We start from the raw sequence: 24919 nt of genomic DNA, 5'->3' as shown, positions 1-24919 counted from the left end.
TAATAAATGGAAAAGTGCTCTCATATGTCCATGAGAGGCATCCTTTTTCTGCACAGACCTTCCACATTTCCAGAGTCAAATGCTCCACAGTCTTGTCTCCACTAGGCTAGAAGGCTCTGTCTGGCATCTGGTTGCAGTGCCAAGTTAGGCTAAACTTTGACAGTGAGAGTTTCTGCAAGGGGCCAGAGGAGCACTGCAGATCATGCTGCGGCTGTGTCCTCGTGTCTTTCATCAAGAGTCATCCTGACTCTGCTTTGCTGGCTGCTGGTGCTACAGAAGACCTTGTGTGTGCTGTGGTTCTGGTGGTTAGAATGAGTATTTTGAAGATGCTTTAAAAATCACCAGCCAAAGAATTGGCAAAAGCAGGTTTAATGTAAAAGTGAAAGCAGGGTGAAGTTTAGTGGCAGAGTTCACTCTGCAGTGGCCTAGATGGTTAAAGCACACAGTACAAGGAAACTGCATTCAGTCCAAACCCAAAATCAACCCAAAATTATCTTCTTGGAGGCTTGGGGAGAAGGGGTAAAAGAGTAAGGACAGAAATGGGTAAGTTGAGTCACAAGGTTCAGAGTAGTCTCCGCTTGATCAGCTGGGCCCTGGACTTAACCAGTGGTTTATGCATAAAGGTTTAACAGCCAAACTAACAGCACTTAATTGATAACTTAAATTAAACAATTTAACAAGAGTTTCATACAGAATTTGCCATAATGATAACTAAGTACTTCAGATTGTAAACAAGGTCCCACTGAACTGTGCCTGGGGCCAGAGCAGTAAAAGTATACATTTGCAGTGAAATGAAGTACTCTGTAAGTACATAAATGCTGAATGCATTCTGGTTTGTTGGGGTGGCATTGAAACTAACTTACATATGCATCCAAAGGTATAATTTTATTTTTAATATATTTACTATATTGCTTTTGTTAAGCCAAGAAGCTCAGCCTGTCACAAATAGCACATAATTAGTCATCTCCTGCTGCGCTCACAGCAGATGTGCAGATTTCATTCGTTCTTGCCCACATTTACATGCCAAGCCTTTCTGTATATTCTGTTAAGGCCTTGTTGGAGAGAGGCAAATTAAAGAGATTATATATTCGTTACTGTAATGCAGGAATATTACTATAAAATGACTCATTTAGGGTTGTTGACACTGTTCTGAGTTTTACATTCCCATCAGACTCTGGGGTATTTTTTCAATATGTATGTTCAAAATTCAATCTTTAAAGTCAAATGTCTCGGCATTGGAACTGCCCCGCCCGCGCGCACCGCGCTTGCTCCGCTGCGTGGCCCGAGGGGCGGAGCCTCAGCTCTGGAGGGGCGGAGACTCAGCTCTGGAGGGGCGGGCGCGGGGCCGGGCGCAACATGGCTGCCTACCTGCAGTGGCGCCGGTTCGTCTTCTTTGACAGAGAGACGGTGAGGGAGCCGTCGGGGCCGGATGGGGCCGGTGCGAAGCCCTTCGCGCTGCCCCCGGGCATCGCAGTCTGCGACTCAGGCCGGGGAAGCCTCGTGTTCGGAGATATCCTGTGCGGGACCTGGCGCTGTGGCCTACTCGGGGCTCGGCCGAGCCGAGGCTGCATGGTAGGCGAGTCCTAGGCGCTGCTTAGCGCGGGCCGGAGGGTACTCCGGCCTTGAGAATGCGGCAGCTTTCCGTTCTCGGCTGTACTTTATTTAAAAAGAAACCAAATCCGCCGCTGGATATGTTGGTGTTCCGGGGTTGCTTTTCAGAAGTGTTTGCTGTAGCTCTACCAGGAGTCAGCAAAAGGCACGCAGATTCTTGTATGATTGGAGGTGTGGGGCTTTTTTTTTTTTTTTTTTTTTTTTTTTTTTTTTTTTTTTTTTTTTTCCCTTCCCTTATGTGCCTTAACTGTGATCTAAATATGGAAGGTCAGATTTGGTTTTTGCCTCGCTCCCTTCAACTCAGCAGTTTCCAAGCTTACAAGCTAAGGGTGACGCATCTGTACCAGCTGAAGCAGCACAGTATCCTGGTTTCTATTGGTGAGGATGAAGAAGGTATTAATCCTTTGGTAAGTTGAATGACAAAGAGAGGAAAATGCATTTGTAATACGGGTCTTTCTTAAGGACTGTTGTGATGATCTTGCCTTTTCTTAACGTAAATAGCTTGTCCATTCTGGGTACTCTGACATTCTGATCGTGGCCTTCTAATACCCCATGTTCTGCTTATGCCAGATCGTCTTTGTTTGTAGGTGAAAGTCTGGAACCTGGAGAAACGAGATGGTGGTAATCCTCTTTGCACACGAATTTTTCCAGCAATACCGGGTAACAAGCCGACGGTTGTATCCTGCCTAACTGTCCACGAGAATCTTAATTTCATGGCTATCGGTAAGTAAAGCTGAACTGTAATAGCTTAAGAAAAATATTAGTCCTTACTGAGAGGTAAGGAACATGAGTAGGTAATACAAAAATCAGCACAGAATACCCTGATGATCTTTCTTGTCACTCATTTTTGTTACATTATTCTCACAGAGATACACAATATCTCGTGCTGTCCCAGAGCTCAAGAGATAAATGCTTAAATTTAGCCTGACTGTATATTTTACACTAATAACTTTGATACTTGGAAGCACATATTTTTGGTCAATGTCCTCTTTTCCCTGCCAGTTGGTAAGGTTGAATACCAAAAATTCAATAAATGCCAGCTGGTATTTATTGAACTTAGTAATAAATTTAGCTTCTGTTGGTACAGTAAAAAACGTGAGTTTTGTGATAGCTAATTTAGAGAGCTATTTTTTCAAGCATGTTATACAAACCATTTTCTTCAAAGAAAAAAATACATTTCCCTTTTTGGATTTAACCGTTCCTTGGTAATGTTTCTTGCTTAACTCTTCTGACAGAATAAGAGCAGCAATGTTGTGAGATTACAAGTGCTCTCAGCTGACTTGGTCCCTACACTGAAATCAAAAAGTTTTTCCTTTGTGTATGGGGGCTTTCAACTCTGGAACAACTTAAAAGGCTGGGGCTGTTGGCAACCTATGAAAACTGCATGTTTTACTCTCTTTTAAAAAATCTCCCTCTGGTCTTTACAGTGTGTTGTGTGTTTTGAATAAGCAAGGGATTTGAAATTATAGTTACAGTTGCACTATGGGAAGGTCATTTGTAAAACAAAATTCAGACAAAGTCAAAAATTAATCTGTATGTGAAGAGTGTGTGTAGAAAGGAAGTTAACCCTTGCTGAACAGTGCTATCCTGTGTGCAGTTGTGTGACAGCTCTGAACTGTAACGGGAGCAGTGGGGGTGATTTGGCAAAGACTGACTTGACGTGAGAGCCTGTGGCAATCCCATTGCTTTATACCACGCTAGTGAGCATGGTATTGTCACTGACTGGAGCTTCCCTAACTTATGCTGGATAAAATTTCAGGTGTGTTATATGAGTAATAGTTTAGTTTGTCCACTTCACAAGGTTTTGCAGATGGGAGTGTCGTACTTACTAAAGGAGACATCACTCGAGATCGGCATAGTAAGACCCAGATCCTACATGAAGGCAGTTACCCAGTTACTGGCCTTGCTTTTCGACAGTCTGGCAAAACAACACATCTGTTTGTGGTGACCACGGAGAACATCCAGGTGAGAAGCTAGTTGAAAAAAATGTGACTCTGACTTGCAAATTCAGTTGGCTTCAGAGTCTAGTTCAGAGCAATCCCCAAACCCTCGAGTTTCCTCTGTAGTCTTATATGCTTTCAGTGAAAGACTATCCTCACCTGGAGCTGGACACTCACGGTTGTGGATTGCGCTGTTCGTCTCTCAGTGACCCCTCCCAGGATCTCCAGTTCATTGTGGCAGGAAATGAATGTGTGTACCTTTATCAACCAGACGAACGTGGCCCCTGCTTTGCCTTCGAGGGACAAAAGCTGATTGTCCACTGGTATCGGGGGTACCTAATCATTGTCTCCAAGGACCGAAAGACTTCCCCAAAGTAGGGCTCCTTGAAACAGATGAGTTCTTTTTGCTCATGCAGCTTCATGCTTTTTCTCCTCTTTCCCTGTGAAGCATTGCTCTTGGGAGCAGATTGTGACTCTCTCAGATATTGTTGAGATTGATCCAGACCCATATATTGATTAACTTCCATTGCAAAAGTTAGCACAATTAAGTATGCTGAATGAGTGGGATTTTTTTGCAGTCCTATGAATTTCTTCTCAGTGTAACAGGATGATAGAATTTGTGTACAAATACATGGTGGTTTCCCTCTGAATCCCCTTAGTTTAATTGCCTAAATTAACTCTGTTTTTCTTGCTTTCTGTACATTCCTAGTTTGAACAGGTATCAAGATTTCAAGTTACGTTCTTCTTGTTTTCTAAAACTTCCTTCTTCTCTCCAGGTCAGAATTTGCTGGGAACGAGTCACAGAATTCAGACAAACAAGTCCTGAATATCTATGACTTGTGCAACAAATTCATTGCATACAGCTCAATCTTTGATGATATAGTGGATGTGTTGTCAGAGTGGGGTTCTCTCTATGTACTGACCAGAGATGGGAAGATCCATGTACTGCAGGAGAAGGATACACAAACCAAACTTGAGGCATGTAAATTTGTTTTCTTATTAGTCTTTGCCTTATGTCTGTAAGTTTGTACTGGCTCTGCAGACTGAAAAATGGAACCATTGAGGTAAGTGAATTACATAACAAGTGACCAAATAGCTTTTCAGTATAACCAGTGTTGTAAGACAATTGTTATGTAAAGGCCTATACGCATGTATGCACTAAGAAGAAGAAACAACATGTTTTTCAGGTGTGTTTGAACTTGCTTTGTGGGGTGATATTTCTCTCATATGTTCTTACCATGTGTTTAACAGATGCTGTTCAGAAAGAATTTATTTGAAATGGCCATTAACCTGGCCAAGAGCCACCACTTGGATAGCGATGGTTTGTCAGAGATTTTCCGGCAATATGGCGATCATCTCTATAACAAGGGAAACCACGATGGAGCCATCCAGCAGTATATCCGGTAGGTGGGGGTCCTGTGGAGCTGTGATGTTGTAGTACAGGTAGGAGCAACATAGGCCTGTTTCAGCACAGCAATAAGAACAGTCAAAACAAAAAAAAAAGTATGACTTGAGGCAAGAATTCTACCTGTACAGAGAGGGATGTCACTGAGACTAAAAGTCTTTGAACAAGTTGCTTGAAAATCTCTCTGTACACCTTAGAATATAGTTCTTCTTTGTGATCATATTTTAACGGGAATGATGTAGGCCCATTGGGATGAAGTGGGGCCTGGGGACATCATTATAAAGAAGGGATCACTCTGTGCAAGATGATGGAATTTGACCGTGTATGGCAGTCTTCTTGGAAAGTACTCAAACAGTTCAATGTCAGTGTTAAAACATCGTGGGTATTTTAAAACTAGAACTCAGAGCAGCCTTGTTTTGGGCCTTACTGAAAACTTAATGTTCCATTTTTAAAATGCCATGAAGTGTTATGTTATTATGGAACTGGTGCTCCAGAGTCCCTGACATCTAGTGAGAATGAGCATATCTTTTTACCTTGACTTGCTTTAACTGTCAGAGTAACTGTGGCTAAACTGCTCCATGTTTTGAGCATGAGCATTTAAAGCTGACTTTGAGTTATGTGACTAAAATGAAGGAAAATGTAGCTTTTATTCTTCTCTTCTTTTGGCTTCCCAGTTTGTTGTGATCAGAGCCTCATCTGTCTTCTCACTGCCACTTTTAACGGAAGATTAACTCCTATGCTGTCATGATCATCCTGATCAAGGCCTTTGTGTCAGTGTGTGTGCAGATGGGTGGTCTTACACTGTAACTAGTTGTTGCTTCTGATGCATAGCTAAGCAGTCCCATGAGGGTTAGTGTCTGCTGAAGTTAAGGCTTCTCTGTGTTCTGTTGTTAATTTTTCCTTCTATTTTGACTTAATGAGTATACTATATCTTGTAACATGGCTCTTCTCCTCACAGAACTATAGGGAAGCTAGAACCATCTTATGTTATTCGGAAATTCCTGGATGCTCAGCGTATCCACAACCTCACTGCTTATCTACAGATGCTCCATCTGCAGTCCCTGGCCAATGCAGACCACACTACACTTCTGCTGAATTGCTATACCAAACTCAAAGACAGCTCCAAACTTGAAGAGTTCATTAAGGTATTGGGGTCATGGAATCATGCTACATTTTTATGTCATCATAGTAATTAAAAAGGGGTAGTGGTGACATTGTAAATTACCTCCTGTACGACTATTAAGAAGGAGAATAAGGAATTTACCACTCTGTACCCTGGTCTTTGCTCCTTTATTTTGGAGCTCTTGCTTACAGTCTCAGTTTGGTTGGTTTGTCATCAGGGTCTGGAGTGTGCTTGCTTCTGCCAGTGCAACTGGCAAGCAAATGAGAAGTGGTTAGAGTCCTTCCTTTGTGCATAGGGGATTTTTCCCTTGCATGAGAGGTACCACATTGTCCCTGCTCATGTTTTCTTCCTCTTACATAAATGATAACTGCTTCTGGACAGTTAGAATTTTTCTGGGACCATCTCTCTGCTTTTGTTTTTGGAGACAAGTGAGAGTGAGGTCCACTTTGATGTGGAAACGGCTATCAAGGTGCTTCGCCAAGCTGGTTACTATTCCCACGCCGTGTACCTGGCAGAGAAGCATGAGCATCATGAATGGTACCTCAAAATCCAGTTAGAGGACATCAAGGTGAGGAGACATAACTGCACGTATGTTCTTACTGGGGAGAACACTATGAAGAATTTAGTGAGAATATCATTTCACTGACCTCTTTGCTGAGGATATCGTGCTAAGGAGAGCAGCAGCAACAATGCTTGTAGCTGTCGTTGTGTTACCTTTTTGCTTTTGGCTTGTGTGTTAGACTAGGTGTGGAAATCAGAAGGTCTTGTTTTCTTTCTGATGTGGCTTTTTACAGCACCCTTTTAGAGGCGGGAGGGTGGTTAGTTGAGGGTTTATCTAAATGTTTCCCCCACGCTATATTCAGTCTTTCTCCCTGAGGAGGAAAATAATCAGGAATAGTGAACTAGGTGATAATTCAGAGCAAATGGTATTTGTGGTATACTCACAGCATGTCTTCAATGCTTTCTGTCCTAACCTCAAGGTGGAGAGCAAAGGGCAGTGTCCTGTGATTGTTTTGTTATCTGTCTTCACAGAACTACCAAGAGGCTTTGCACTACATTGGAAAACTGCCCTTTGAACAGGCAGAGAGTAACATGAAGCGATATGGTAAAATCCTAATGCACCATGTCCCTAATGAGACCACTGAATTGCTGAAGATCCTTTGCACTGATTACCGTCCCTCAGGAGGTAACGAAGGCCCTGGGATGCTGGAAGGAAAGAAGGTATGGTTTGTGTTAACTGAGAGTTGTTGCTCTCCAGTAGTAACTTTGCAGCGAGTGCTTCTGCATGCCTTGTGTTGCCAGCCCGATGTTTTAGGTATAATGAGAATTATATCTAAATAAACTCTGCTCAGGTGAGACATCACCTGAAATACTGTGTCTAGCTCTGCAACCCTTAGCACAGAGAAGACACGGACCTTTTGGAGTGAGTCCAGAGGAGGGCTATAAAAATGATCAGAGGGATGGAACACATCTGCTCTGAAGAAAGGCTGAGTGAGCTAGGGTTGCCCAGTCTGGATAAGGGAAGGCTTCAGGGAGACCTCATTGCAGCCTTTCAGTACTCAAAAAAGTTCTATAGGAAAGATGAGGACAAACTTTTTTACAGGGCCTTTTGTGATGGTGCAAGGGGTAATAATTTTAAAGTAGAAGAGGGCTGATTTAGACTAGGTAGAAGGAAATTTTTATTATGAGGGTGGTGAAATGCTGAACCAGGTTGCCCAGAGAAGTGGTAGATGGCCCCATCCCTGTAAACACTCAAGTCAGGTTGGATGAGGACCTGAGCAACCTGATCGAAAGGAAGATATCTCAGCTCTTTCCAGGGTTGTTGGACTAGATGACCTCTAAAGTTCCCTTCTCACCCAGACTATTAAAGGATTCTTTGAGAAGCCCCATTCTTGTGTGCTGGTAGTCCTAGAGGCAGGAGACCTCTTAAAGCTATTGCTCAGGATTGATCCTTGATATCGTTGGCGTCCTGTATGTGCTGTATTTGTCCTGTCTGAGACTCTGGAAATGGACATTCCTCATGGCAAGAAGGAAGCACTAGTATAGCTTAGACTGACGTGGGTGCTTGTCTTTTTCTGATTGTTTTACAGGCTAATTCAGAGGAGTTCATCCCAGTCTTTGCAAACAACTCCCGAGAACTCAAAGCTTTTCTGGAACACATGACTGAGGTGCAGGCTGACTCTCCACAGGGTGTCTATGACACTTTACTGGAACTTCAACTGCAGAACTGGGCACATGAACAAAATGAGCAGGTTTGAGCTCCCCCAGCATTGTGTTTTGGGGGAGAGATTTGAGGTCTGTGAGTCATATTTGCATTCTTGCAATATCCTTTCCAGCTGGGCATTGACAACATGGGGCTGTACATATGCTGGACAAATAGCGCAAAAATGGGAAAGCAGCCTAGTAGCTGGGAGAATATTCCCTTCAGGATGGCTGGGCTTGTTTTGTTTGCATCTCATTTAATAACAGATTCCAGACAATACAGCCTCTGTGAGCAGGTGCCTTGCCCGTGAAAGTATCTTTACTTCCTTGCCTAGATCTGTGAGGATGTTGGCTGTTTGGGCAAAGAAAATGATGTCGTGTTTGCTTAAAAGGGTTAAAGGACAAGTACCAAAACTGACCTCTGTGAAAGAGCTCCAAATTGTCAGGTCTTAGTGCAAAATACTGTGTATGTGGATGTGCCTGTGTTCCTCTTCTTGACCTCTCCCCCTTCTTTGTAGATCAAGGAGAAGTTGCACTATGAAGCTCTCACCCTCCTGAAGAGTGGAAGGTTCAGAACAGTCTTTGATAAGGCCTTGGTCTTATGTCAGATGCACAATTTCAAGGATGGTGTTCTCTACCTCTATGAGCAGGGCAAACTGTGAGTGTTACTCTTGTCTTTAGAGTCCTGTCCTTCCCCTCTTGCCCCTACTGCAGTGATTTCTGAGCCATAAGTGTCTGTATCATTAATGGTAGTGACCTTTTTAGTATCTCAAGATGGAAACAGTAGATGGTTGCTCTGCAGAAATACTTCACTGTTGAAGCAAGACAGTTATATAGAATGAAAGAAAGACTTGTCTTTGACTTCTGTGTGAGTCTGGGGATTTTATGGCTGGGTAAAAACCTGAGGTCCCTGCAAGAACTCAAAAGGCAAGACAGATTGTTCCAGCTGATGAGTCTTTTTCCTATAGTTTCCAACAGATCATGCACTACCATATGCAGAATGAGCAGTACAAGAAGGTGATCGAAGTGTGCGAGTTGTATGGCGACCAAGAGGCTTGTCTCTGGGAACAGGCTCTTGGCTACTTTGCAAGGAAGGAGGAGAACTGCAAAGAGTATATTGCTGCAGTGCTGAAACACATTGAGAACAAGAATCTTATGCCTCCACTGCTTGGTAATGACATGTGACACTCAGCCCTCAGCCTCTCCTGCAATAATAAAACCCCAACACAGGCAAAAACCAGAAAAACAAACCACAAAAGACTCCAACCCAGACTAGTTTGTAGTCCTTCCTGTAAATTAGACATTAGAAGAATCAGTGAAATTGGAGCCTACCATTTGAAGTAATAATCTGCTCTGTAGGGAAAAACGATGCCATTCACAGCTCCCTACTTAGAGAAAAAGATATGCAGTATCAGTGAGATGTCTTGTACATGATTTCTGTTCTTTCAGTGTTGGGCAGTACAGGGTGTGCTGAAACTCCTGTTGAGCCTTTGTGGAATCCAATCCACTACTACATCTTTCCTTTCTCCCTTCTGGTCTGACATGCTCCCAGATGCCCATTTCTGGAAGAGGTCAAACTGAAAGAGAATCTTTAAGCGAGCTCTTTCATTTAATTCCATGAGAATGCCAATTGTCTTTGCCTGTAAGTGGCCTGTCCCAGGAAAGCAGTTTGCCCTGGCAGTACAAGCATAGCTGCAGTTCTTGTGCTTGCGTTGAAACTAACATCTCAGTTGTTCTCAGTTGTGCAGACGTTGGCTCATAATTCCACAGCCACCCTGTCTGTGATTAAGGACTATCTTGTCAACAAGCTGCAGAAACAAAGCCGCCAGATAGAGCAGGATGAACAGAGAATTCAGAAATATCGAGAAGAAACTACGAGGATCCGCCTGGAAATTGAAGAGCTAAAAGCAAGGTGCAGGACTGTGTGCTGTCTTGTGTGTAGTCCCATACAAGGATAGAACTGCTGTTTTCTTCTAGTAAGGTAAAGTGTAGTTTGTCTTTCTCATGCTTCTCCATCTTGTCACTCAGTCCCAAGATTTTTCAGAAGACCAAGTGTAGCATTTGCACCAGTGCATTGGAGCTGCCTTCGGTCCACTTCCTGTGTGGTCATTCCTTTCACCAGCACTGCTTTGAAAGCTACTCTGAGAGTGATTCGGAATGTCCTACTTGCATGCCAGAAAATCGCAAAGTGATGGACATGATCCGAGCCCAGGAGAAGAGAGATCTGCATGACCAGTTTCAGCATCAGGTAGGGTAACATTGCCTATCTCACCAAGTTGAAATAAATAGAGTTAGATTCATTTACAGACCTGTAAATGGAGGTAGAGACAGGTAAGGCTTGAAAGTATTTTGTAAACAAGGCTATGTTAACTGGGTAAGGAGGCATTAGACCCCACAGTGACTGCATTGTGTAAAGGGCATGAAGAGTCACTGTTGGCTCTGGGAAGGTGAAAGAGAGAATCTGTTCTCACCTGACCCTCAGATGGGTCTTGAGACCTGTTGTTCAGTGTGACAGCTGGTCAACAGGTTGTATACAACTAATTAGGAGAAAGGGAGAAGAATAGTATGAATTGGAATGGGGAGAGCACCAAAATGTTGCATCTACTTCGTGTTCTCCAAGGATGAAGTAAGTGGCGAGTGTGAGAATGGGACATTAGCTGGAAAATGTTAACACGCATTGAAAATAGAGCAGTGGAGGCACCCACCTTCCCATTTAATTCAGTTGCTCATTACCTCCTCAGTAATGAGGAAATGGGGTTCAAACAGGAGCTGGAATGGCCCGTGTCAGAAAATCTAGCAGGTTCTTCTGCTACGCCTAACTCTTGCATAGTATGAGCAAAGAGCCAGGGACTGACATGGGCTGCCCTCTCCCTTAAGCCAGAGGCTTGTTAAGTGCAAAGGGAGAAAGGAAGGGGGCTAGAGGCAAGAGGTTCTGGAGGCTTTTGCTGATGCTGCTGCTTTGTGTCTGGCAGCTCAAGTGTTCAAACGATGGCTTCTCTGTCGTTGCTGACTACTTTGGTCGAGGCGTCTTCAATAAGCTCACCCTGATCACGGACTTGCCCTCGGGAAAGACTGCTACAACGATTGAGGCTGGTCTGCAGCGGGAGCTGCTCATCCACACCAAGCGCAGTACCTGACCACAGGCCCTGTCCACACGCCCTCTCGTGTTGTACGGGGTCCCTCGCGGTGTCCTCGGCCACCTGTATTTGGCTTCATCCCTTGGCCTCCAATAAAACAGACTGGCCGGGCAGTGCCGCACCCCCGCCCTCATTGCCCGGAGCGGCCGGGCGGGGCCTCGGGGAGGGCGGGGCCTCGGGGAGGGCGGGGCCTCGGGGAGGGCGGGGCCTCGGGGAGGGCGGGGCCTCGGGGAGGGCGGGGCCTCGGGGAGGGCGGGGCCTCGGGGAGGGCGGGGCCTCGGGGAGGGCGGGGCCTCGGGGAGGGCGGGGCCTCGGGGAGGGCGGGGCTTCGGGGAGGGCGGGGCTTCGGGGAGGGCGGGGGCGGAGTTTTTCCAGCTCTGCGGCTACTGCGGGCGCGCCGTGGGCGCTGGTCACGTGGTCGGGGCGGCGAGGGCGAGGCCGCCGGTCACGTGGTGGGTGCGGGGCTGTGCGGCGCTGAGGGCCGATGGTCATGGCGGAGGCGGGGGCTGCTGCTGTGGGTCTGGGGCGACCGGAGTCTGGCGGGGGCGCCGACGGGGCGGGCGGCGACCCGTTGCTGCCGCAGGGAGAGAACGGTGTGAATGGCAGAGCGATCCGCGTGGGCACTCGCCGCAGCCAGGTAGGCAGCGGAAGGGCTGGGGTGCGGGGTGTGCTCCCTCCCGGACACCCGGTTCGTCCCGGGCATCGCAGGGTCTGCGTGCTTGCTGAGGCTGAGGAACGGCGTGAGATTCCCGAGTTTGTGCGTTTCGACTCCTGCCGTGGAACTCCGTGAAGTTTAGAAAGCCTTTCCAAAACCCTGGGGACGGTCAGCTCTGTTAGCGCTGCCGCGGGGCAGGGGGAGGCGGCGCGGGTCTCTCCCGGGTCTGGCTAGGACTCTGCAACTTGCAAAGTCTGTGCAGGTCTTGTAGGGAAAACCCCCTAATGACTGATGGTTGCAGCCTGCTCAAAGGCTAGGGAAGGGACATATCCACAAGATAGAGGTGGTATCTCTTGCCAGCGGGCTACAGTAGGGAGGAGCAGCCTCGCAAAGAGAGATAAGCGACCCTCGGGCCTTTGCGCTGAGATAATCTCGTTCCTTTTGGTAGCACGTTCTAGGAAGAATTCCGTGCTGGCCGTGATTATGTAGACATCAGGACAAGGGAGATAGCCGTGCATAAATGCTACCTCATGTAATAACCTGAGGCTTTTGGGGAACTTTGTAAAGGGAGGCAGCTACATACATTCATTGTATTTGTAGGGAGCTGCAGTCCTAAGAACGACGTTAATTACCAAAGGGCCCTGAGCCCTTTGGAGGGAGAAAAGCTGAAACTTGAGTCTGCTGCCGCTTGCATGTGCAGAAAGATGATACACTAAATGATTGTATTTTACTCGCTTCTGCTTTTCTTACAATAGAATGTTCTTCATGCAGTTTACTGCTTTTGGATTTGTTTCTTGCTGTAAGCAATGATGTAAGCTGTTACTTATGTGTGTATATGTAGAACCTCTAACTACATCTTTGTTCTTACAGAAGATATGTAACTTGTATTTGACACTAACTTGGGATTTTTCTGCCAGCTCAGTGAAATCCTACTGGCTTCTCCCAAAGCTTGCAGTATTGGTAAAATTCATACTCTTAGAAAAAGTGGGAGGCTTTAACCTTAACCCTAGCCAAGTGTGCAATATGACTTGTTCTTTCATCACTGAGCAACAGAATAACGGTTTTGCTTATTTTTCTGCCCACTTGCTGATCATCATTCAGCAGTTGTGTTCCACATACGTGAAAACAAGAAGTGAAAGCATGTGAATCATGATCTGTAGGCTTCTGTTGTAATCCCTCTCCCTAACTTGATAAATTGATTGCAGTGTTTCATCAGTTGTTGCATCACAGCGGTGTTGGATGTGGGGAGATGTGGTACTTTAGTCAATAAAAGAAGTGCTCAGGTCATGATAGGAGTTTGTACCTGTGAGTGATTTTACTTGAAGCAACCTATTTCTAATGCTTTTGATTTAGAGAGAGTGTACTGGTCATGCGTGCCTGGCTGTAGAAGAATGGCAAAGCCTCCTTAGCTACTGTATGGACATTGTGCTCTTTCTTTAGGACTTTGTTTTCTGCTTCCTTGTAGCTGGCCCGGATTCAGACCGACAGTGTAGTTATGATGCTCCGTGAGCTATACCCTGACCTCCGCTTTGAGATTGGTAAGTTTTATTTTGGATGCTGCCCTGGGGTAGATGGCAGCAGGAGCCATTGGGTTATCTCTGTGTTCAAGAGGTGTGTGTGGAGTCAGGAGAAGGTCTTTCTAAGTTTATCTGAGAGTGCCATCTGAATTCAGTTCAGTTGTGTGGCTGAGCAACTGGTGATGCTGGTTTCTTCTAGGGGAGATAGATGGATTTCATAAGCTCTTGATGATTTAAGTGCTGAGTATGCAATGGATATGATGTTGCTTCATTTGCAAACCTAGTATTGTTCTGGCTGCGCCCCTCTGAGCATTAAGGGCATTTTCTGGTCTGGGGCTCAAGGCTTTCAACAGGAATAACGGGAGCTCAGCGTTGCACTGAAGAGAACTGCTTTATACATCTTCACTGGCACTCCAGAGACAGACTGTGGCAGTTTCCATTGGATCATCTTTTCCCGAAACCTGATCTGTTTCCCCATGGTTTTGTTTTTGAAGACAGTGAAAGAAGTCTCAATTTCACTTGTCTTGAGTGCAATGTATTTCTAGAAGTGAGCTGCTCTTGTATTGAGCTTGAGTCCATGTTTACACAGTAGTGTGCAACTGCTCATGGCATTTTGCATAGATGTTTTCAGCCTAAGCCTAGTACTTTTATCAAGCCTCACGTTTTACCTGTAATGTCTCTGGACAGTGGCCATGTCAACAACTGGGGACAAGATCTTGGATACAGCACTTTCCAAGGTAAAGGAAAAGTTCTTTCTTTATTCAAGAACTAATTCTATTTATGTTATATTGGCTGATGCTTCTTTTGTGATTCATGTTCTTCTATTTATGTGTAGATTGGAGAGAAGAGCCTCTTCACTAAAGAGTTGGAAAATGCACTTGAAAGAAATGAGTAAGAGCTTATTGTTTTGTCTTCTTGGTGTTTGATGCTCTTTGGACATATTTAGCTTGCTGTGTAGGTGATCTACTTTCCTTCAGTCCTGGTACCTATTGGGCTAAAAAAAGTAGTGCTTTGATAATTCACTGTCTTTCCCCGCCCACCCACCCCCTTTTTTTTTTTCTCTACCCTGGCTTTTTATTTTGGAGGCCATGTATTTTGAAGGTGAGTTGTTGTGTCACTTGTTCTGCCCCAGTTAGGTTTTCGTCTGTTATTTGTGTATTACATGCTGTAATACACAGGGAGGATGTGATCTCATATGATTTCTGCTTATGAATATATTTTTTAAAAATACTTTACTTGTTGGTGGTAATGTATTGCAAAACAGATTTATTGTTATCCTGTTAACATTTATTAACTTATGCAAGCTAAATGTGCAGGAGAATTTAGCATGGGCAGATTGTGCTGTGTTCTGTGCAACTTCTGTCTACCTTGCTAAAGGTAGAGTATAAAAAACCTTGCTTCAGGTGCCTAGCAGAGAGAGATTAGTGCTGGTTTCGTGAGTTTGAAGCGTTGGGGGATTTTTGTTGTTATTTAATTTCTCTTTCTTTTCAGTATTCTGAGGAGAGTTTCAGGGGTGCCTTAATTAAAGTATGTTAAAAAACAAAGGTATTCTTCTGCATCTCTGCCACATAGTACCATCATACTGCATTTTCAGTGAAGTTGGTGAAAAAATATTGGAGACTCAAGTGTTTATAATTATGCTTGATTTCTGTGTGACAAAGCAGGTAGCCCGTAGTTTGGCTTGCTGTTATTTAAAGTTTGAAGCATAATACCAGCCCACATACTGATGCATTTTGGTACAGTGAGTCTCTCTGTGTGAACATCTCCAGCATCTTCCTCTCATTCAGTCTGATTGTTTAAGTGTCTTCTGTTGCTAGGTAAGGAGAAAGAGAGACAGAGAAAAGCAAAGCAGCTTTTTAGGAGTAACACAAAAATTGTATAGTAATCTTCACTATGGAATCCTGAAATTCTCCCTTCTCCAAATTAATTCCCAGCGTGTGTTCAAACTTTTGTGTAGGTGACCTGCAGGCCTCTGGTAGATCACCACATGAGCTCCACCATCTGTTCTCTGATTACTGTCCTCTAATTTTTAGAGTTGACCTTGTGGTTCACTCCTTGAAGGACCTGCCAACTTCTCTTCCTCCTGGCTTTACGATTGGTGCTGTCTGCAAGTAAGTGGGGACATGAGGGTTGATTCTCTGAGGGTCTTGCATTTTATAGTGTTGGTAAAGGAGAGCAAAGGCAGTGTAGGTCCTTTTAGGTGTTCAAAGTTTCCTGTGATTAATCTCTGTGAATGGCCATGGAGTCTGTAAGTCTGGTCTGGATAGCTGCAACATTCCCAGAGAGAGAGGTCTTGCTAGAGACAGCCTTCTGGGAGCCTCAGGCAGTCTCCACAAGGCGCAGCCAGTGGCTGCAAGTGATTCAGCTCTTAGCAGTGGTTTCAGCTCTGCCTTGCAAGGTTCTTCCAGTCTGACTCGGGAACAGAGAGACAGAAGCACCATGTGGCAGATTCCACAGGGTAGCCTTTATTTTCCAGCCCTGCAAAGGGAAGCCCGGGATGACTGCTCCCTTCCTAGCAGGGGAACCATTGGGGGTATTTATGGGGGAAGGTAGGGGTGGTACCAAAGGGAAAAGACCAATGGGTTTGGAGAGGTATATTAAAGCGTTATGGGAGCCTTGTTCTGACCTGAGAGAGAACTGCCTTATCTAGGTCCTCTCTCCTGGGGAGGGGTTGAAATGAGCTTATCACATTCCATTCAAGGGACATCCCTCCAGGGCAGAGGTCTGGAAGGTTCATCCACCTCCACAAATCTCCAAAACAGTAGAAGCTTTAGTGGAATACTAAGAGCTGCCCTAGTGTTGCATAGCTAGCAGATGTGCTGAAAATTCTTGCTCATACAGTGATGATAGAGTATTTTGGAGCCAGAGGCAGTTCTTCCAGGAAATGATAAGCAGAACTGTTGAGCTTAGCAGCCTTGCCTTAAATGATGCATTTTGCACTTCCGTTATTTTGCAGAAGGGAGAACCCACTTGACGCTGTTGTCTTTCATCCCAAAAACTGTGGAAAAACACTGAGCCTCCTTCCAGAAAAGAGGTGAGTGGGAGAAGAAGGGGAAGACAGGTGTGAAAACAGAAGGGGTCAGTTGGTTGATATTTTCCATTGGCCAGTCAGTCAGCTCATTGCTTTGTCCTGTAGTCGTTTTACACTGCCTTTTGTGAGTATTCCACAGACATTAACCTGAACCCACTTGCTGGAAAAAGTAATGCTCTCTCACAGGAGTGCTGCATACTGAATGAGGTTCATCTCTCAAGCCACCCTTGAGTGGCAATGCTTTTTCAAGTTAAAACCTTTCTTGCCATGACTTCTTTAATGAATTCCTGCTCCTTGGTAGTCTACCTACTGCTACCAGACGGGGTGTCTGGTGCAGGATTTTGGCTTTCATGGACCTGAACTATGCTTCTGTTCTCACTCAGTCAGTTCTGATTTCTTCCTTGTTTTTTTGGCATCACTTTTTTGTGTTTTCTCCATTTTTAATGACCTGTCTTTCCATAGAGGTTATTGGAATCTCTTGGCTGAGACAGATGAGTGAAATTACTCAGTTTAAGGTAGCTATTATTTTTTTAGTATGTTAAAGTGAAAGAAATAAACTAGCTGTGACACAAAGACTTGTGCTTCTGTGCATTTGGATAGCAGGAAAATCACATCTGGTTTAGGTTTCAGGTTCCTCTTTCAAAAGGAGGAAGCAGAAGGGCACATACTGATTTCTTCAGTCTCGTGACCAGTGACAGGACTCAAGGAAACTGCATGAAGCTGAATCAGGGGAGGTTTAGGTTGGATATCAGGAAAAGGTTCTTTACCCAGAGAATGGTTCAGCACTAGAATGGGCTCCTGAGGGAAATGGTCACAGCACCAAGCCTGACATAGCTCAAGGAGTATTTGGGCAACACTCTCAGGCACATGGTGGGATTCTTGGGGTGTCCTGAACAGGGCTAGGAGTTGGTACTCAGTGATCCTGATAGATCCCTTCCAAATCTGCATATAATAAGATTCTGTGAAAAGAAGTGAACAGCATGTATCTTGAGAAAGAAAATGCTTAGACTTGCAGTTTCTGTGGTTTCCAGTTATATACTCAAAAGTCCTCTGCTTATTGCATTTCTGTCTTTGATGAAGTTCTTCTGTTCCACTTCATCACATAGTTGTCTGGCTTTTCATTTTGGGGCAGCAGAGTCTTTTTTTCTATGAAAAATGTTGTCTTTCAATGAGGTTTCATCAGTCCTTGACATTGGCTAGGGATTGCTTGCCAGAAGCATATCCTGTATATTGGCTCCTTGGAGAGTTGCTTCAGACATGCTTTATGTTAAACTTCACAGACTGGTTTTCTTTCTTTTAAGGAGATACAAATCATTGACCTTTTTTTTTGATCTTCATTTCAGCTTAAAAAAAGAAGTTACCATTTGTTTCCTTGGAACTTTTGTCATATATGTGGCTGGAGGTAGTTGTTAGGAGTGTTCTGGACTTCAGTGATTATATTTTTCCCTGCAGTGTAATTGGAACCAGTTCACTTCGGAGAGCAGCTCAGCTCAAGAAGAAGTTCCCTCATTTAGAATTCAGGGATATTGTATCCTTTCCTGGCAAGCTGTGGCAGATGGGTAAAGCTGCAAACAGGAAAGTGCAGCTTTGTGGAAAATCTAGATTTGAGGCTGATTTGTGCCATCTGACATACAAGAGCAAACTGCTTCTTCAAAAGCTGTTCTCCACTACTCTGTTCTGAGGGGGAGGTAGCACTGTAGCCGTCCTGTCCTCTGCTTTCTCATGAGGCTATGAAGAAGCAGCCAGCCTTGATCTTGCTGGAGGTTCAGTGAATCATGAATTACATGTTTTGCATGTATTTGAAAAACTGCACGATGGTGTCTCCCCTGTGTTTGTCATGGACGTGTGACCAAATGTTGTTGGTTTTCCAGTAACCTTGGATGTAGTTTGGTCCACTAGTTCCGATGTGGCTGGCTGACCTACTGAGAAAAGGCATTGTTACTTCAGTCCTAGGAGCAGAGTTCTTAGCAGTGCAGGAGGGGCTGGGTGCTGATAGTGTACTTCAGTGGTGTGTATATCTTTGTAGACTCAGCACTTAAATTAATATTTCATAATATTTGCCACAATTCTATTTTAAGAAACAATTGTCCGTATTTAACGCTTCTTTCAGGATGACATTCTCATTTGGAGACTGTTGGATTCTGTACAGTCTGTAAAGACTCAAGTGGTTGTAGGACTGTTTGCCTGCTGTTTCTATGCTTCCTTAATCCTTCTACAGAGAGGAAACTTAAATACCCGTTTAAAGAAGCTGGATGAGAAGGAAGACTTCAGTGCCATCATCCTGGCTGCTGCTGGGCTGAAGAGAATGGGCTGGGAAAATCGCATTGGCCAGGTGAGATGCAGCAAAGCAGAAAATACCATTCTCTGCTGAACTATCACCTGTTTGCCTTTCAGATCTTGTGGCTGTCCTGTCCAAGATAAGCATACAATCTCCTGACTCCATTGCCATGTTAGCTTTGATTTGAGGCACTTCAGAAAGGAGCGGTTGGGTTTTTTGGTTGCTTGCTTTTTTTCTGCATATAGAATTTTCTCATGTTCAGCTTTCCATGGTTCAGTAAAAGTTTGTAATCTGATTGTCTCCTAGCAATTCACAGCACTTGTATCTAGCAATGCAACAGTGTGCAAGGCTGAGATTTCAGTGATTAGCTAATTCACAAAGTGTTACACTCCAGTTGATGGAAAGTGCATTATCTCACTTTTGTGGTGGAAACACTGAGGCATGGGAAGGGAGAGGTGATACTTATTTCATGTCATGAAATCAATTGGTAGTACAGACAGGAATCTGGCTCTTGTTTCCTATACTATGAACAGTGCAACTTGAGTTAACTCTTAATTTTACTTTCTTCCAGCTCCTAGGCCCTGAAGATTGTCTGTATGCTGTTGGACAGGTACTTTACAACTTTTGTTCCTTAAGCCATGCTTAAAGGGCACTGAAAGCCAGTAGAGCTATATCTGCGTAGTTAACTGTGCTGAAGACTTCTCATGTCCTGGTTACCAGAAAAGTACTTTGATCTCTTTTGTTGGCTGTTACACTCTTTTAGGCACAGCTTGTTAGAAGAATGGGATTCTGCTCTCCTACCCAGTGTCTTAGGGGCTGATTCCTGTCAGTAATAGAAAAACAGTAAATGGGAAAGGTAATCCATGCACAGCTACAGTGGGGCAACACAGCAGACATGGGGCAGGTTCTGGCAGGGTTGGTGTTATGCTGCACTAGGGTAACTGTGCAAAGCCACTGCAGTGTCTCTGCTCTGTGATGCTCCCTTCTTGGTGCATGGTGTCCTGACTCCTGCAGGGTGGAGCTGAAACACCTGTCTTGGAGCACATTCTTAGTGCTCCTGTTTTCAGGTGGGCAGACTGTTCCAGTCCATGCTGTCTGCATGGCTGAGCTTACGTGGAATTGCCGTGCTAGTATCAAACTTGCTAAACCAGAGCTGGTGATCAGTTAGTGATTGCAAGTGACAAATATGCATTCACTCTAAAAAAGTGATTTTGGTCATGCATTTGTCAAGTACTGTGCAAAGTTCTAGAATGATTTGAGGTAGCAGCATGATCTTTAACACTTGGCTATGTAAGTCCAGATCTTCTGTTTACAGCAGGTACTACAGGACGACCCTGCAGCCACTGGGATGAAATGTAATTCATTTTTGTGAACATTGCTCCCTTAGTGAAAAGGGTCTAAGCCTCTGAGTTCTGTTTCATGATCAATACTGAGTACACATGCAGATGAATGAAGAATTATTATATTTTGTTGTGTTTCTTCTTCTAGGGTGCCTTAGCAGTGGAAGTTCGTGCCAAAGACCAAGAGATACTGAATATGGTATCTGCCCTGCATGATGCAGACACTGTGTTGTGCTGCATTGCTGAGAGAGCCTTTATGAAGCGTTTGGTAGGTCTGGCACCCTTGATCTGCCTGCAGCAGTAAATACTGATCTGCTAGTTAACTTGATGCTATAGTATGGAAATCTGTTACACTTCTCTAAAACTGCAAAGGAGAGTACTTCTGAATCAAAAAGGGCCAGAAGAGTGATGGGCAGGGTTATGTGCAGCCTCAACTTTTCAGAGCCCTCTGCTTTGAATGTGTTGGGTAGGAGCCTCAGTGTCAGCTGCTTTGTGTTTTAGGAAGGTGGATGTAGCGTCCCTGTTGCTGTCAACACCCTTCTGAAGGATGACCAGGTGAGGAGTACTTGGTGTTTTTCATGGATTATTTCTGAAAACCTGTTCCAAGTGTGTGCACGTTTCCTTATCATTTCCTGAAGGTAATTTCAGCAGATATTTTTACAGCCATTTAGGGCAGATAGTCACCCAACTTGACCCTTCTGTGTTTGTGTCCAAAGCAGGAGTACAAGAACGGGTCTGGCTACTGCAGCTGTCTTTCAAAAAATGCCCTTATATACCAGCTTCTCCCCTCCAGCACTGCTGCTTATTTCATGTTGTCCTGAGATTTGAAAGTATTGCTTCTGACCCTACAAAACCTGTTTTTAGACAATGAAATGTGATTAAGAAAGTGGGAAACTAGAAGAAACTTCAGCCTTTTCCTTGAGAAAAGGCTGCCCTAACAGGGATTACTTTTCTTATACTTGCATTGTACTGCTATTCATGCTGGTCCCACTGCATGACAAAAGCCTTTCCCTCCAGACTTAGCTTTGTATATTAGGTGGGGATTTTTAAAGGGGAGGTACTTGGCTACTTGTTTGTTTGTTAATGTGGTATTAATCCATTCTGTGTATTTTTCCAAGTTGTATTTGACAGGAGCAGTCTACAGCTTGGATGGATCTGATAGCCTGAAAGAGACGATGCAGACCGGTGTTAGTTATCCCCATCAGGTACGTGAACCATGGTGGCTTCAAAATTCAAACCTAAATGACAAAAACCAGACCTTTAGAAATAGATTATATTTGGTCTGGTTTCTTGTAAGCTGTAACAGCACACTGTTCTTGAGCCTCCTCAGACTAGATTTTACCCAGTTTCATGGGTGTCTTAATTCCTTGCCCACTGTTTTCCTGCTGCCTTACTTTGAGATGTTTGTATTTGCAGAATGAAGATGGACCAAATGATGATGTGCAGCATGTTGGCATCACGGCCAAGAACATTCCTGGTCAGGCCCAGGAAGCTGCAGAGAACCTGGGTGTTGAACTAGCTAGTTTACTTCTGAGCAAGGGAGCAAAGGATATCCTTAGCGTGGCGCGGCAGCTCAATGATGCCCACTGAACCTGGGGTGTGGCCAGCAGCAGTGCTACTACTCTAGCTACAAGTCTTTGCAAGCTACATTGTGATCCTCTGGAGGGATTTATTTCAACATTCACACCAGTCTCACCTGGCGTTTGGGTGCAAAAAACCTGAAATCTGAAGTTAACTAACTTCAATAGTTTCCGCTCCTCAGAGTTTTCATCCCTCTCCACACTTCTCTAAATTGTTAAGTGTCTCTTTGAAGTATTGTGAACAATTTTTGTAGCTAGGAAGCTAAAAGTAAAAAATAAAGTGAAAGCCTTCAAGTGTTTAATTCCTTTCAGGAGCTAAGTGACCATTAGGTTATAACTGGAGACTCAACTGTGCTGGTACTAAAATGCTGTACTGTGCTGAGTGCTTTCGTAAGTTATTATTTTGGCCTTTTCACTCACTGGATCACTGACAGCTCCCATTAGGTTCCTGATAGTATATTCCTTACATGTAAAGTAGCAGAGATGCTACTTTCACCCTTGGTCTTAGTGAAGGTAAATAAAGTTCGCCATTATCAGGTAGATGCAGATTTGCCAATTGCCTAGTATTGTATGAGGCATTTAATACAGCCATTTTGGTTTTGCTTGTATGTTTGTCCATAAAAGTCATGAGAGCCAGTTAGCCAGAACAGCCAGTGAAGGGGGAGCTGAAGCAGAAGCTCAAATTTCAGTTACTGTGGCTTCCTGCACTTGCTACTAGGTCAGCATCCTCTTAGCAGGGTTTGATTGTTACAGTGCCTTGTAGAAACACTGAAACGGCAGCGTATTGGGGTCCTATTTTGTAAATACAGCAGTTTTATTTTCTAGGCAACGTCCACTGAATGTACCAGAGATAAGAGTTAAATTAACGGGGCCTTACGGAGCAGCTTTAGCACTCAGTGTTTGAACTGGCCCCGGGCCGGTTCCTGCCCGCCCCCTAGCAGCCACGGCCGGCCACGCCTCTCAACCCCTCCCCTCCTCCTGCCTCCTCCGCGGATCGCAGCTCTCCCGCTGAGCAATGGGGTGGCCCTGAAAAGGGCCTTTGAGTGGGGCTGTGCGAGCCGGCCGGCCTAGTACTCCTGCGACTGCTGCCCGCTGCCCCTCTTGCTGGATTTCTTGGGCAGCAGCACGGCCTGGATGTTGGGCAGGACGCCGCCCTGCGCGATGGTAACGCCGCCCAGCAGCTTGTTGAGCTCCTCGTCGTTGCGCACCGCCAGCTGCAGGTGACGGGGAATGATGCGCGTCTTCTTGTTGTCGCGGGCCGCGTTGCCCGCAAGCTCCAGGATCTCAGCGGTCAGGTACTCGAGCACGGCCGCCAGATACACGGGCGCACCAGCCCCCACCCGCTCCGCGTAGTGCCCGCGCCGCAGCAGCCGGTGAACGCGCCCCACTGGGAACTGCAGCCCAGCCCGGGACGAGCGAGATTTGGCCTTAGTACGGGCCTTACCGCCGCTCTTGCCACGGCCAGACATGGCGTCTCTCTCCGCTGCTGAACCGCTGCGACTGGGGATGCCGCGCCCGGGATTTTTATAACCTCCCGCCAAGTAGGGTCCTGCTCATTGGACAGCGCCACCGCCCCTAGCTATTGGTGCGTCTGCCGGAAGAAGCTTTTTGCTGACTGGTCGCTTGTGTGATTCCAACGCGCCTGCTCGGAGGGTGTTGGCGACAGGGTCCGGCTAATCAGTGAGCGAGGCGCCAAATTTAAAACGCGCCGGGGCTGTTGGTGGGGTGCAGTCGCTCTGTCGCCGGCCGCCAGCGAGCATGCGCGATGCCGGCCCGCCCATTCGGAGGGAGATGCCGATTCCGCAGCGCCCTTCGTGCTGCCCGTCCAGGCGCACGGTGCTTTTTGAGGGGTGGAGTCAGTCCATGGGCCTGCTCGGTCCCTTATCAGGGACTCTTCCATCTAGAGCGAGGTGGAGGGGCTCATGGGATGCCCACATACTGAGAGGTATCCCTGTCTATAGGGGCATTTGCCTTAGGGTGGCACATGGGGGGAAGAGCATTTAGGGATGTGAAAAAAGCTACCATGAGATCCTTTTTAGCGAATTGTGGGAACATGTGAGATATATTATGGGTTTATAATATGGGTATATGAAGAGAAGCACCAAAGGAGAGGGGGGAGTCGAAGTGGACTAGGAGGAAAAATACATGGGAACACTGAAGGGAAAAAAAAAGCTAAGAAAATGGTAATGTTATAAAATGTTGCTGATCAGTAAGATTTATCTCTGCAGTCTGTGCTGTCTTGTGTATTTTTTTTTCTTCCAGAGTGAGCAGACTCTACCCTGTGTGCCTATGCACAAGCGGAGGTCTAAGTGCTAGCAACTGGCATTAGGACACAGGTCAGAGCAGCCAGTGGTTCCAGCAAATGGGAAGACATGCAGGGAGGGGCCAGGGCTAGGTGGAATGCAAGTATGTGTGATCTCTAGCCAAGGAGCCAGACTAGAGAGCAAGTAGGATAATGGGCTTTGGAGCCCAGGACCAGATATGGGATATCGGGGTCAGCAGGATGCTTACTGGAGCTAGGGTTAAGCCAGCTTACTGGAGAAAATGGGGTGGATGCCTGGGAGGTACATACTGGAAGGCCACATTCCTAGATCAGCTAGCCGATGAATTGCTCTGTTCATATGCCCTGATTGCAGGAAATCCAGCAACTGGACAGACTGTTTAAGGCCAGGTACTGAATGGTTTCATAATGTGTGTATGTGTTAATGAATATACTGTATCAGTAGACTCAATATACTGTACCTGAATAAAATACTGTACCTCTTCCTCCTGGAGAGGATGAATAATATGACTGGTTGAATCCTCTTCCTCCTGGAGAGGAGGAAGAGGATTCAACCAGTCATATTATTCATACTTGAGTGCTGTGTGTTTTCTGTGTTGATCCGTGCCGCTGGACACATTTTTGCCTTCTAGTAATACATTCTGAGCCTTGTTACTAGCTGGACCAGGGTGTGCAGAAGTGCGGTGCCCTTGCGTCTATTAGAGTACTGGACCTGGAAATCCCTACTCTCACCCACCTCAGCATTCCTGTTTCTGCTGTTGCATTATTTCACTTTCACCATTACCCTTGCAAAGACTGTTACCTGGTACTCCAATGGCT

The 24919-nt window shown here is 45.3% G+C and overlaps 3 protein-coding genes across 3 annotated transcripts; 2 read left to right on the top strand and 1 right to left on the bottom strand.

The window, feature by feature from the left end:
- The first annotated feature begins 1313 nt into the window (after window positions 1-1313).
- Window positions 1314-11531, top strand: VPS11 (VPS11 core subunit of CORVET and HOPS complexes). Its single transcript, XM_063417719.1, has 16 exons — window positions 1314-1514; window positions 1874-2018; window positions 2199-2334; window positions 3413-3576; window positions 3678-3925; window positions 4328-4529; window positions 4803-4954; window positions 5915-6101; window positions 6504-6647; window positions 7112-7300; window positions 8170-8331; window positions 8800-8939; window positions 9250-9452; window positions 10022-10193; window positions 10310-10529; window positions 11254-11531. The coding sequence occupies exons 1-16, from the start codon at window positions 1357-1359 to the stop codon at window positions 11416-11418; spliced, it is 2787 nt and encodes a 928-aa protein (XP_063273789.1). The 5' UTR covers window positions 1314-1356; the 3' UTR covers window positions 11419-11531.
- Window positions 11532-11825: 294 nt separating this feature from the next.
- HMBS (hydroxymethylbilane synthase) lies at window positions 11826-22121 on the top strand. The gene is made up of 13 exons (XM_063417949.1): window positions 11826-12055; window positions 13539-13611; window positions 14278-14327; window positions 14426-14481; window positions 15624-15701; window positions 16547-16624; window positions 18074-18149; window positions 18840-18953; window positions 19471-19509; window positions 20388-20507; window positions 20741-20794; window positions 21358-21444; window positions 21656-22121. Exons 1-13 carry the CDS (start codon window positions 11903-11905, stop codon window positions 21827-21829), a joined length of 1152 nt encoding a protein of 383 aa, XP_063274019.1. The 5' UTR covers window positions 11826-11902; the 3' UTR covers window positions 21830-22121.
- Window positions 22122-22612: 491 nt separating this feature from the next.
- On the bottom strand, window positions 22613-24572 carry LOC134561185 (histone H2A). Its single transcript, XM_063417950.1, has one exon. The coding sequence runs from the start codon at window positions 23286-23288 to the stop codon at window positions 22887-22889; it is 402 nt and encodes a 133-aa protein (XP_063274020.1). The 5' UTR covers window positions 23289-24572; the 3' UTR covers window positions 22613-22886.
- Between the last annotated feature and the right edge of the window lie 347 nt (window positions 24573-24919).

Source organism: Prinia subflava, chromosome 22, assembly GCF_021018805.1.
Source record: "Prinia subflava isolate CZ2003 ecotype Zambia chromosome 22, Cam_Psub_1.2, whole genome shotgun sequence".
Classification (NCBI taxonomy): domain Eukaryota; kingdom Metazoa; phylum Chordata; class Aves; order Passeriformes; family Cisticolidae; genus Prinia; species Prinia subflava.
Note: the sequence above shows the minus strand (reverse complement) of the source record. Positions and strands in the feature narration are given on the sequence as shown.

Coding starts and splice junctions, on each gene's coding strand:
- VPS11 (XM_063417719.1), top strand. CDS start 1,357: ATGGCTGCCTACCTGCAGTGGCGCCGGTTCGTCTTCTTTGACAGAGAG. Junction 9,453..10,021: donor TCTTATGCCTCCACTGCTTG/GTAATGACATGT, acceptor AGTTGTTCTCAG/TTGTGCAGACGTTGGCTCAT. Junction 10,194..10,309: donor ATTGAAGAGCTAAAAGCAAG/GTGCAGGACTGT, acceptor CTTGTCACTCAG/TCCCAAGATTTTTCAGAAGA.
- HMBS (XM_063417949.1), top strand. CDS start 11,903: ATGGTCATGGCGGAGGCGGGGGCTGCTGCTGTGGGTCTGGGGCGACCG. Junction 19,510..20,387: donor GTCTGTATGCTGTTGGACAG/GTACTTTACAAC, acceptor TTCTTCTTCTAG/GGTGCCTTAGCAGTGGAAGT. Junction 20,795..21,357: donor CCCTTCTGAAGGATGACCAG/GTGAGGAGTACT, acceptor TATTTTTCCAAG/TTGTATTTGACAGGAGCAGT.
- LOC134561185 (XM_063417950.1), bottom strand. CDS start 23,288: ATGTCTGGCCGTGGCAAGAGCGGCGGTAAGGCCCGTACTAAGGCCAAA.